At 35.2% G+C, this 12,436-nt stretch overlaps 1 protein-coding gene across 3 annotated transcripts in view; it reads left to right on the top strand.

Moving 5' to 3' along the window:
• USP3 (ubiquitin specific peptidase 3) overlaps window positions 1–12,436 on the top strand; it is a 100,768-nt gene that overhangs the window by 38,372 nt on the left and 49,960 nt on the right. The window contains exon 2 of one of the 3 annotated variants that reach the window (XM_069098349.1): window positions 8,211–8,271. In XM_069098349.1, coding sequence (XP_068954450.1) covers window positions 8,211–8,271 — 61 coding nt within the window. The other 2 variants (XM_069098350.1, XM_069098351.1) reach the window with 2 other exon arrangements.

The raw sequence follows: 12,436 nt of genomic DNA, 5'->3' as shown, positions 1-12,436 counted from the left end.
TAAGTAACTTGCCCAAGGTTACATGGCTAGTTATTTTTTTTTTTTTTGTGGGTGTTAAGTGTCTTGAGGCCAGAACCAGACTCCGGGACCACTGCTTTGCTGGGCCACCTAGCCTCCCCCTAAATTCTTTCTTTAAAACACACAGTAGCAAATATGAGTTTGGCACCACCAGCCTAAAGTATCTGTTGTTCACAGTACATAATTTATTTTGTAAACATCAAAGTGTGATATTCTAAATTGTGTTATTAGAAAGAAATAGAAAAATTTTAAATTCTAATTTCAGATGTATGAAGTTAAAAATTCTTAAAATCAGGACTTATATTTGTATTAAAATGGAAATTGTGTTGCATATATCATAGTAAATATCAGCACCTAATAAATCCAGATGGAGAAATGAAGTAGTATCTGAAAATGGTCATTTGAAATTTAAACAAAATAGTAAAACTTGACTATGAGATATACGACTTGCTTTTAGCTAAGTGATACTCTGTTCACAAAGCCCTAGGGACAAATAAATTGGAAAAAATGCTAGGGATATTGACTGGACCACATAAAACTATTTGATATTAAACTAAAACTATTATGCTTATAACCTATCTATTTTGTTATAATAGCACTTTGAAACATTCACTTTTTAATCAGCATATAAACTACCACATGTGCCTATGGACGTGTATATTAGTGAATATAAATGAAAGAGTATTTATCAGGCACCTATTAAATTCTGTCCTAAGCCACGGAGATAAAAATAGAAAAAGTTCAACAGTCCCTGCTTTTAAGAAACTAATGCTATAAGTTGGGGAAAGTGATACATAAAATAAAGTTCAGCTTTTCTTGGCAGAAGTAAAGGCCTGGAAGTCTTAAGGGTGTACCTGTAGGTGAATACCAAGACCTGAGAGATCCTTATATTACTTAATAGAGGCAGGGCAGAAGGTGGTGGGGTCTAGGGTGTTTTAGGAGGCAGTAGATACTAGATAGACCTTGCCATCTTATCAGAAGGAATGAAGTTGTTGACTTCTGTCTTATTCAAACCTTCTGAACTGTTCAGCAATCCAGGCAAGTAGGTACTGTATTCCCTGATGGTGAGGCCTTCCTATCTGGCTCTCTGTGATTTATTCTAGGATAACCTTGGGAAGGGATGAAGACTGGAGGGGTGGGGGAAATAAAGAAACCACATGATAATACTCTTCCCATTGTTGGGCTGAAAATTGATCCATACTTTGTTGCATCTCAGCTTCAAAGGCTACATTGAATGTACAATTATCTGCAAACAGAAAATCACACACCAACATTCCCTCCATCTTGATCTTGGCTTGTAGTTTTTCAAGTTGAAGAATTTACCATCATTGTGGTAGCTGGCCTTGACGCCATGTTCATGCCCATTGAAAGCATTTGACAAAATGGCTGAAAACATCATTACTAAAAAGCATGGGAGCAAGCACATAGCTTTGTTTCACTCCATTGGTGACTGGGAAAGCACAGGAGCATTGTCTATTATCTAGAACTTGGGCAAGCATGCCCATGATGGAAAATGATGGTGAACTTCTCTGACATAGACTTATCCTCTCCAGGCTAAATATTTGCATTCAACAAAAGTAGTATCCTCAAGGCAAAATGACTAACAGAAGAACTAATGTCAACAAATTAGATCTCTCCTCTGAGTGGGAACAGTTTGTTGCTGACTTGGAGGGAAAGTTGAACCAAACACACAGTTGGCAACAGTGAAGCAGAAAAAGAGTGAGCAACTTTCAGAAATTTGGTGTATAGCACTGCATTTGCTCATCTGGGTCAGAACACTCACAAACACCAAGAGTGGTTTAATGAAAATGATGGGAAAATTCAGAAGTTGCTAAATGAAAAACAAGAACTCCACAGGGTTTACCAGAAGGATAGTTCATCCATCTCTAAGAAGGCAGCATTTAATTCCATCAAAAGTAAAGTATAAGCAGAGTTTAGGGAGATGCAGGATTCTTGGCATAGTAAGAAGGCAGATTAAATTCAGTTTTGTGCTGATAGCAATCCAAAGTGCTTTTATGATGCTCTGAATGCTATTTATGGGCCAAACACCTATAGTACATCTCAGCTACTCAGTACTAACAGTCATATTGATTAGTAATAAGGAATATGATCCTAGAGAGATGGGCTTGAACACTTATGTAGTGTTCTCAGCAGACCATCATCCGTCAATGCTGAGGGCATTGACCCTTTACCTCAGGTAGAAGTCAATCCCTCCTTCACTGAAGTTCCAACTAAAGAAGAGGTTTTGAATGTCATTAGCCTTCTTCCCTGTGGCAAAGCACCTGCTGCTGATTCTATTCCACCTGAGATTTACAAGGTTCATTACTCATACAAAAGCTGACTGAAATTTTCCAGATTATCTCCTAGGAGTTCAAGAATGCTGCCATTGTCCATCTCTGTAAAGGCAAAGGAAATAGATTATCCTGTGACAATCACAGGGAGGTCTCTCTGGTAGTCATTGCTGGCAAGATTCTTGCCAGGGTCCTCCTTAATAGGCTGATCCTTCATCTGGAAGAAGGTCATCTACCTGAGAGTCAGTGTGGCTTCAGAAAGGGCCAAGGAATGGGTGATATGGTGCTTGCTGCCTGACAACTCCAAGAAAAATGACAGGAGCAGAATAGAGGCCTGTACACAACGTTTATAGATCTGACCAGTGCCTTTCATACTGTCAGTCATGAGGGCTTATGGAGACACATAGGGAGTGATGGTCAGGGCACAGGCATGAGTTTTTAACAGGGAAGTCATAGTGAATGGTGAGTGGAGTTTTATAGGGTGGTTGTCCTTATTTGGAATTGTGGTGATATTTATTTGAATATTATTCTTGAAGCTTGAGTTGGAAGGGAGGGGAAGGAAGAGGGTAGGTATACACACTTCCACATAGCAAAGAGATTGCTGAGAAGTAGTGTGGTAGACATAAGACCAGGCAAGATAAGATGAATGCCCTCCTTAGAGCAAGGATCACAGGGATGGGATGTGGCCTTACAGACATGGTATGGCATAGAGATGTCTAGAAGTGCTATAACAGGTCTGAGGCAGAGCACGTTAAGGTCAATATGTACTTAATAGAGCAAGTTTTGACAAGGAGGGAATGTAAGAATACCTAGTTTCTGAAATGGGAAATGTGAGATAGGAGGAATATGACTGGTGAAAGGGGAGAAAGGGCACACTGACAAACTTGAGTTAACAAAGACAAGTTGTCTACAGTTTTGCCTAGAGTTGTATTGACTTCTAATATATTGAATTTCTTTTTGTATTTATAGTTTTTTTTCATCAAAGGAATCAGCATGGGAATTGTGACATCATTAATCTGTCTTTCAAAAGAGCAAGTTTTTTAGTGTTTTTTAATTTAAATACTTTCAAGAATATGGAAAGCTCTAGTAACCTTTCTCAGATTCCTTCTAGTTCTGCTGGCTTATTTTTTGTAAATTCTCACTTTTTATTCTCATTAACCATGAGCTTGAGAGTTGCAGTGACCTTAGACATTTATTTTTGCAATCTTGACAAAAATTGATGAACACTCTTTCCTTATTAAAAAAGGAATAAAATAGGATTGCATTTGAAAATACAAGTTTCTCATATCTTAAAGCTTTTTTAGAAATTACATTACAAATTCAGTATGGTAATTAGAAAATTGACCTGCTTGTCTATATCTCCCTCTGAACTTTCTGGTCTTGGCTGCGCATTAAGTTTTTTAAATTCTAAACTTAAACACCCCAAATAAAGGATATCTACTGAAACATTGAATGATTATTACCATCTTTGTGACTTCTCACACAAAAAGAGCCTTCCCTGGCCACTATTCGTATAGCCCTTATTACAAAGAAATCTCCAGAGTAGGGACTGTCTCTATTTTTGTTTTTAGTGGGTGTTTTATAGTTGTTGTTTTTCTTTTTAAACTTAAAAACAACAAAAAAAGAACATTTCCATGCATATAATAGAACACTAAAAAAGGATTCTTTATGGAACTCTGAATATCTGTTTCATGCTGTTTGCTTTAAAATATAGAGATACATAATAAATTATGCATATTACTTTCAAAACCATCATGCTTATGTTTTTGCTTCCTTTTGAACTCATGTTCTTCTGTTCTCTTCTTTGCATTAAAAAAAAGTTTTAATAACCCTTTTTGGGGGGTCAAACCAGATTCCTCCTAAAATTAGGCACCCCCCCTCAGAAAAACTAAGAGGGGGAAGGGGAAAAATAAACCCTTGTAAGACATATGTGGCATGAATCATCTTGGTGGCCATGTTCAAAAATTTATTTCTCTTTCTGTACCTTGTGTCCATTACTTATTAGGAAATGGGTGACATGACTCATCATAGGTTCCCGGGAGACATGGGTTGGTATTTGCATTGATCAAAATTCTTCACTCTTTCAAAGTTGTTTTTCTTTACAATGTTTCTGTCTTTGTATTGCTCACCTGGTTATACTACTTCATTCTACTTCAGGGCATGCTCTTCAAGATTCTTGGAAGTCATCTTTTGCTATTTCTGTCAGCCCAGTAATATTTCATTACATTCACATGTCAGGGTTTTCCCACTCATTCCCTAACTTGTCTAAGAGGCAGCCCTTTCCCCCACCTTTTTAGATTCTAGTTCTTTTTAAATTTCTCCTCAATCCCTCCTTCAGGATCAGGAAGTTTGTTTTGCTTGTAACTATTATAACACCCTTTTAACCTCCATATCCTCGATTGTTTCCTTGTTGAGTTTGGCATATTTCTACACCAAATTGTATGTGTGTGTTCATGTTAATTCAGTTGCCCTTCACATTCTTAATAATAAGATTCCTTATCACCTCCCATCCTTCATAATCATGTATTCATATGCTCTCCAATTATGGGAAACAGCAAATTATATCTTTTCCTCCTTTCAACACTAGTGTATTCCTTTTATTTTCTATTCTCTTTTCTCTCTTCAAGCCTCAAAGTGGAGCCATTCCACACACCTAGCCTGTTTTTATTTAATTCCCTCAGTACTTTCTGAAGACATTAAGGTTCTGAAGGGACACTTACTACTTCTCTCCCATTAGAGTGTTAGCACTACATCATCATGCAGCTCCTTTTAATTGTTCACATAAATTCACTATTCTAGGTTTCTCTGGATTCTTGTGCTTGCATTTTAAATTCCCAGTTCAGCTCTTGTATTTTTATTAGAAACATTTGAAAGGCTTTTATTCCATTCACAATCCACTTTTCTATAAGATTATACTTAGCTTTTGCATAGGAAAAGTTATTCTTAGTTGTAAACCTATCTCTTTTATCTCTTAGAATATTGTATTCCAAGATTTCTTATTTATAGTAGAACCTGACAGATTTTTTTGGTTATCCAAAACTATACTTGTTAGTTGAACTCCTTTTCTTGATGTCTGTTGCATTTTTTTTTCTTTGATGTGAGAACTCTGGATTTTGACCGTGACATCTCTGAGACTTCTCTTTGGGCTTATCTCTGGAAATGATTGGTGGATTTCTATTCTTCTCAGCAGGTGTATAAGATCTAATAGATGTGGACAGTTTTCATTTATGACGTCTTGAAATATTGTGTTCAGGCTTTTAAAAAAATTATAGTTTTCATGGAGTTCAGTGATTCTTAAATTATCTTTCCTGTACCTGTTTTTCAAGTCAGCTTTTTAAAAATATCAGATATATTCTAATTTTTTCAATCTTTTGATTTTATTCTAATATTTCTTGTAGTCCCATGGAATTACAGATTTATGTTTAGTCTCTTGATTTTTAAGAAGTCTATTACTTGGATAAGGTTTACCACTTTTTCTTCTAAGCTATTTATTCTTCTAATTCTTTCCTCCAGAACTTTTATGTCATTTTAAACATCTCTTGCTTCCTTTCTTTAGGTATTCATATAGTTTTTGTGAAAAATCCAATTTTTCCTTTGAATCTTTGTAATTGTTACCTTTTTACCCTCTCCTTCTTTGGGGGGCTCTTTAACTCGGGAATATTTTTGGCATAGTGGTTTCTTTAATTTACTCATCTCTCCAGCTTTACTTTGTGAATTGGGGCTTTATGCCAGGATTGAACTCCACCTCCTGCTACTCTATACCTCCTGGGGTTAGGCCCCTCTGGATCTTTGAGGTTCAGAGTGTTAGCTCTTTAAAGCCCTCTCTGGAATCTCAGAACCACGTGTTAAGGACTTCAGAGCCCCTAGATCTAGAATTTCTTCTGAGTCCTAAGATGGTACATTGGCATCTGCTGCTGCCATTGTTTCTGTTGCCTACTTCCTTAAACTTTGAAGGTCCTCACTTTGAGGCTTTCCTGGGAGAGCACTCTGCTCACACTGATTCTGGATACAGTGTCTTGCCTTCAGGTGTCTCTGTCCAGGCCTTGGTTACACTGAGAGGCTGCCTGGCTTTGGTGCTTGCTTTTCTGTCAGTCGCTCTTTACCTATTGTCTTCAGCTTCTAGCTGATCTCTTGTTGCTCTGGTGAAAAATTTAAGGTTTTGTTGGACTAGATAGGAGAGAGCTGGTTGATCTGTTTTCTGATCATGAGGCCATCTTGGCTGGAAGTCAGCATTTTTCTAATGTTTCATTGACATTCTTTTTTTTTTTTTTTTTGTACCATTCTTACTGTCATTGCTCTCCTCTACCCCCAATAATAAGCTTAGCTCAAGGAAAGCAGATTCACTCATGAAATCTGTCCAAACATGACATGTATTTTTCATTCTCTAGTCCCTCAAATCTCTGTCAAGAGGTAGGGAGCAAGTTTCATAGAGTTGTGAGTGGTTGTTTATTGCATTCATCAGAGCTGTTTTACTTTACAGCATGGTATTCATTGTATAAATTGTTCTTCTGGTTCTGTTCACTTTACGTTAGTTCAAAAGTCCTCTTGGATTTATCTGAACCCTTGCCTTTCATTATTTCTTACAATATAATAATATTCCATTATAGTCATATACCCTTATTTCTTTAGATATTCTGAAATTGATGGGCACCCTCTTCATTTTCAGTTATTTTTTGCAGTGACTTTGGCAACATTGTCTTATAAAATTTTATTACTGTAGTATGTGTTGAGGAAATTTAGATATTTGCAGGCAAGGTAGAAGGTAACAATTAAAAATAAGTATGTGAAGGTTGTTTCTATCTGTGCGTATGTTCCTATAAGAATGAGCAAAGAGATATGCTAGTCACAGGCAGAACTAGACTAGAGTGGGTCTTGGCTGGTCTTGTTTAAAGAGAAATAGGATGAATCTCATTTTGTAGTATTTAGCCTCTCTCCTTGGTCTTGAAGTATGCCTCTACAAAGAAGGAATGAAATAAACATCTCTTAAGCACTTTATAAATATTATTTTATTTGATCCTCATCACAATCCTGGGAGGTCTATGCTATTATTATCCTCATTTTATGGCTGAAGGAACTGAGGCAAACAGGTTAAGTGACTTGCCCAGGGTCATACAGCTAATAAGTGAGATTATATTTGAACTCAGGTTTTCCTAACTCCCGGCTCAGTGCTCTATCCACTATATCACCTTCAGCTGCTTCTATAGATTAAGGTATTTTTAAAATGAACAATTAAACACTGAGAAAAAAAATATTTAGATTTCCAGAACCATTTTCTCACCCTGCCTTGCACTAAAACCATGATTATCTTAACACTGATCATGTTCTTAGCAAAATTTGTGTGCAGTTATATAGTCTAGAACTTTACATGTTTTTTTGGTGTACAGTTCAAAAGATAAATAAATTGGAATAACTTTAACATTGTGCCTTAACTGCCTACCTGATAGTTTGTGTCATTGTAGACTACTGCCTTTAAATAACCTTTGAAAATAGTATTTGGTAGTCATGCCACAGAAATTTTCAGCGTTTTTCTTACTCCCTCCACCTCTAGCTTCCTTTCCCCCCCCCCCCCCCACTGCTACCCCCCCTCCCTTCCTGCAAGGGAAATTATTGGTGAGGGAGGCACAGGGAAACCACAAATAGAATAATAATGAATTAGAATGATAGGATTTAAAGATGGGAGTAGCAATAGAATCCCCCCCCTCCCCCTTTTACATATAAGAAAATGAGCTTCTGTGCTATCAGTCGTCTTGACTGAGGTCACACTGAAGTTAAATTCAAACTCAGATCCTCCGACTCAAAATTACTACCACATGATAATTATGTCCTTAGGGCTCTGCTTCAAGGAACAATTGAAATTTCAGTTGGTATATTTGTATGTTTTTCTTTTTTGTCTTTTAATAGTGTGCCGGTCCAACAAAAGCCCATGGGTCTGTTTGACTTGTTCAAGTGTTCATTGTGGAAGGTAGGTACTAAATTGTTAGTACTACTCTATGTTTTCTCCTTTTTGTTAAGGTTTTATTTGTATTGTGCTATTTTGTACAGTCAGTCTCAGTGTTCCTCACAATTATTGCAAGTGGGAAAATCTAGTTGAGAGAATATAGCCTCATTCTAAGATGTTCTTTGATCATACAGGCTAATTAGCAGTATTTGATATTTTTTTTAAAAACCTAGAAAAAACATAGGATTTGAAGGTTTAAAATTTGCTTTATGTTAAATCATCTGAAAAAACAATGTAGTAATAATCATTAGTGTAAACTTATATGGTATTTTTGGTTTTTGAAGCTCTTAATATATATTTTTGCTTTAGATTCTGATATCTTACTGTGGAAAAGTAGAAAAAAGATTAAGAAATTTAGATGTCTAGAATTGCTTTGTATTAGTCATTCAGGAAGAAATCTTGTAATAATCATGGTGGACTTTTCTATAGATGGTCCTTTTAGATTTACAAGATATTTTACATACATATTCTTACTAGAGCATAGTATCTTTCTATGAAGTATATAATGAATCCTTGTTAGAAATTACCCAAATATTACTATATAGATAATTGTTTCTAGTTGGTTCAGTTTAAAAATTTCAAGCCCTAATCACAGCCATTCTCCCTGAATTTTTCAAATGTTTTTTGGCCTCAGATTTTAGCTGTAAACATGGCAACTACCTAAATAGAATTTTTCCTATCAGACTCTTATTAAATGCTATTTTTCTTCTTTAGCATTGTAACAATGTGGTACTGCTATTTTTGCATGTAATGTTATAGCTTAGAAAATCAGCCTTAAATAAATATTTGGGAAGCTAATTGCTTCAGGAGATGAGAAATCATATTATTATACTGTTAGTAATAGGCTTACTGTTGTCATAACATCCTTATAATACACAAGCAGTAGTTTTGTTGAGTTTGTTTTTGCTTTTAAAAATGTCAACCTGGAAATAAACATTTTAAAAATGTACATTTGAAGTACATTTGACAATATTAATGCATCTCTTAACTGGCTGTTGTGGTTTTGAAATCTTTAGGATTTGGGAAATCTGCAAATACTTTGTACAGATAACATTTAATACAAAAAAGAAGAAAAGTAGAAGCATTTAATTTCTGCACTTGAAGAGACAGATTCCTCTCTTTCCTAGATTTTGAGAGGTGAGAATTATAATAGTATAAAATTTATATAGTTCTGTTCACCAGTTGTCTCACAGTGCTCAACAACCTAAAATCTTGAATCATGGAATTCATATTCCAGTGAAAAGCCAGACAAGCCCCATTTGGATCCCAAATCGGAGAGATTAAAGTTCTTAATGCAAGTGGCAACACATTCCATAAGTAAGATATGGAAGAATAAATTTGAAAACTTCTGGTCTCTGCAGGTGGGCTCCTTCAGTTTATACACAGCTTAACAATTTAGAAACTACATTATTACAAAGAAGCTTGGTTAATTAAATTAATAAGGTTATTCCATTTTTTGTAAAATGACTATTCACGATCATCATTTTAAGCAGCTGATTGGTTTATTGTCTTTCATCATACAAACCCCCATACTGTGCTTTTCATGCTTGTAAGTTTTTGAAGTATAAAGAATTTTCATTAAGCTAATACATTGTAAAAAAAAAAAAAACAGTAGACTCAGAACATACTTTCAACTGGGAATCATTAGCAGATTTTGGTTAATGTAATTTGTGTGATCTTATACTTAAGAAACAACATTTATTGATTTAATAGGAAAATGAGTGTTGAGAGTCTTTTAGTTATTGTGCTTATTACATGGAAAGGAATATGGCTTCATGCTATGGTGCAAAGTAAAAAGTTATTAATAATTGAAACAATGGGTAGTATGGTATAGTCTAAAGAATATTAGATTTGGATTTCCAAGATCAAGTTTAGTTCCCAGCTCTGCAACTTTTTTTGTGTATTGAGCAAGTCACTTTACTTTTCTAGGTCTCAGTTTATGCATGTGTAAATTATAGAAATTGGAGTAGATGATTTATTCTGTAATTTGGGGGAGTTAGAAAAGATGTCTTCCAAGTATTTGATCATTTTAAATTCACCTGACCTTCTAAACCTGTTAGTTGTTGAAGCAAGAAAGGAGCTTCCATCAAGCTCATATTAAGTTATTATTTTGACTAATTTTCTATTTAGAATAGTTGGGGAATGGGGTATGCTATTTAATTGAACTACATACACGTACACAAATGAATGAACAATTAATTTCCTCAAATATAAGAATATTAAAAATGTTTATAAAACTACACTGAACACATTTTCCTCTTTCAGTTCAAGAGGTAACTTCAGCATCTTGTGCCTAAGATCCATTATTGTGATTATCAGTTTTCATTATATTACTGTACTGTGAAATATAGTAAATATAAGAGATTGGGCCAAATCCAATACCAGCTCTATAATGCTTTGGAAGTTGCTTTCTGTAATGAATCTCTGCGTTATTTATGCCAAAGTTTATGTAACATGGTCCCAGGAACAGACTTATGTCTGTTTTCTGAGGACCAGCCTAACTTGTGACACACAGAAGTACATCACCAATAGTTTAGTCGCTGATTAATGAAAGTTTTTGGCTTTCATGGCAACCTATGAAGCAAGGAAAAACTTTTTGAAATAGCTTCTAGTCTGTGTGGTCCCTTTCTGCTTATTCCTTGGTGACAGAGAATGGGAAATGAGGCATAGGGCCAACAAACTTCAGTTTGATTGTTGGTCCTCTAAATATGAGTTCCTTGTCCGATAATGTGTGTATATACTGCTGGGGAAACTGAATCATATAATATATGAGTCAGCTAAGTGGCTCAATATGTAGAGTATTGAACCTAAACTCAGGAAAACCCGAGTTCAGCTCCAGCTTTAGACCCCAGCTCTGTCACCCTGGTCAAGTCACTTAATCACTGTCCGCCTAAGGTTTGTCTTCTGTAAAATGGGGATAAAGTATAGGACCTATCTCCTAGGGTTTTTGTGAGGATAGCATGAGACAATATTTATAAAGGACTTTGAAAATCTTGAAGTGATATCTAAATAGTAGCTATTATTATTGGCTATTATATTGGTTTTTACATTCTTGTTATAAATGAAACCACAAGAAAGGATAGCTCACAGGTACTCCTTGGAAAATCAAATAAATGAGTTGATGGAGTGAGTTTTATTGAATGCCCAGAGCTGCAACAAATATTATTTCATGGAGCATTTGAGCATTACATGTTGCCTTAATAATGATTAGTATTTACAAAAGGGCAGATGTGATATTAATTATAGTTGATACACCATCAGCAGCTGCAGAAGGTGAAATGTAATGTAATGTTACAAAGAACTTTTTTAGACCCTCCAAATCAAATCAACCTTCACTCTGGTACTTGGCAACTTCCAAGCAAAGTTGGGAAAAATATAAGGGCAAGTATAGTTCACAGGAAAGAAATGAGAAAGGCAAAGACTTATAGATAATACAGAGGTCACATACATCTATACCATGAACTGCTCCTCAGTAAGATTTGTTAGTTCCAAAGGATCTGTGATGAAAAATGCCATCTACCTCCAGAGAGAGAATTGATGAAGTCTGAGTGCAGATTGAAGCATTATTTTTTCACTTTATTTTTTTGCACTGTGGCTGTTATGGCAATATATTTTGCATGATTTCACAATGTATAACTGATATCATATTGCTTGCCTTTTCAGTGGGTAGGGGAAAGGAGGGAGAAAATTAAGAACTCAGAAGTGTTTTTTTAAACAGACATTTAAAATAAAAATAAATTTATTGAAAAAGGAAAAATAATTGGTAGACAGTGAACATTTGTGAGCATCAAACATCACCACAAAAAATGAAATCATCTGCATTTTAACAGAAAAGACTTAAAGGTTGCAATTAGCTCTGAGACAGCTGTCTGTACAAAGTCTGTACTAAGATTAGGATTTATAATAAATAAGAGTACAATATTATAAGAAAAAGTATTGCATACGATTAAAAAGATTTTAACCTTGAATTATTTAAGCAAGCTTTTGAAAATAAAATATAGAAGTGGACAGCATAAATGACACTGATTCAAAATAATTTCATCCAGAAATCAGTCCAAAGAGAACAAAAGAACCCATCAAGTGCCATATTAAGTAATCATCTGACTTGCCAAATGCGGAGATGATTGTC

This window comes from Petaurus breviceps, unplaced genomic scaffold, assembly GCF_028583685.1.
Source record: "Petaurus breviceps papuanus isolate PSGF00001 unplaced genomic scaffold, PetGlider_PUasm1.0 37, whole genome shotgun sequence".
NCBI classification, from domain to species: Eukaryota; Metazoa; Chordata; class Mammalia; order Diprotodontia; family Petauridae; genus Petaurus; species Petaurus breviceps.
The sequence above is the reverse complement of the archived record's forward strand: the minus strand, read 5'-3'. Positions and strand labels throughout refer to the sequence as shown.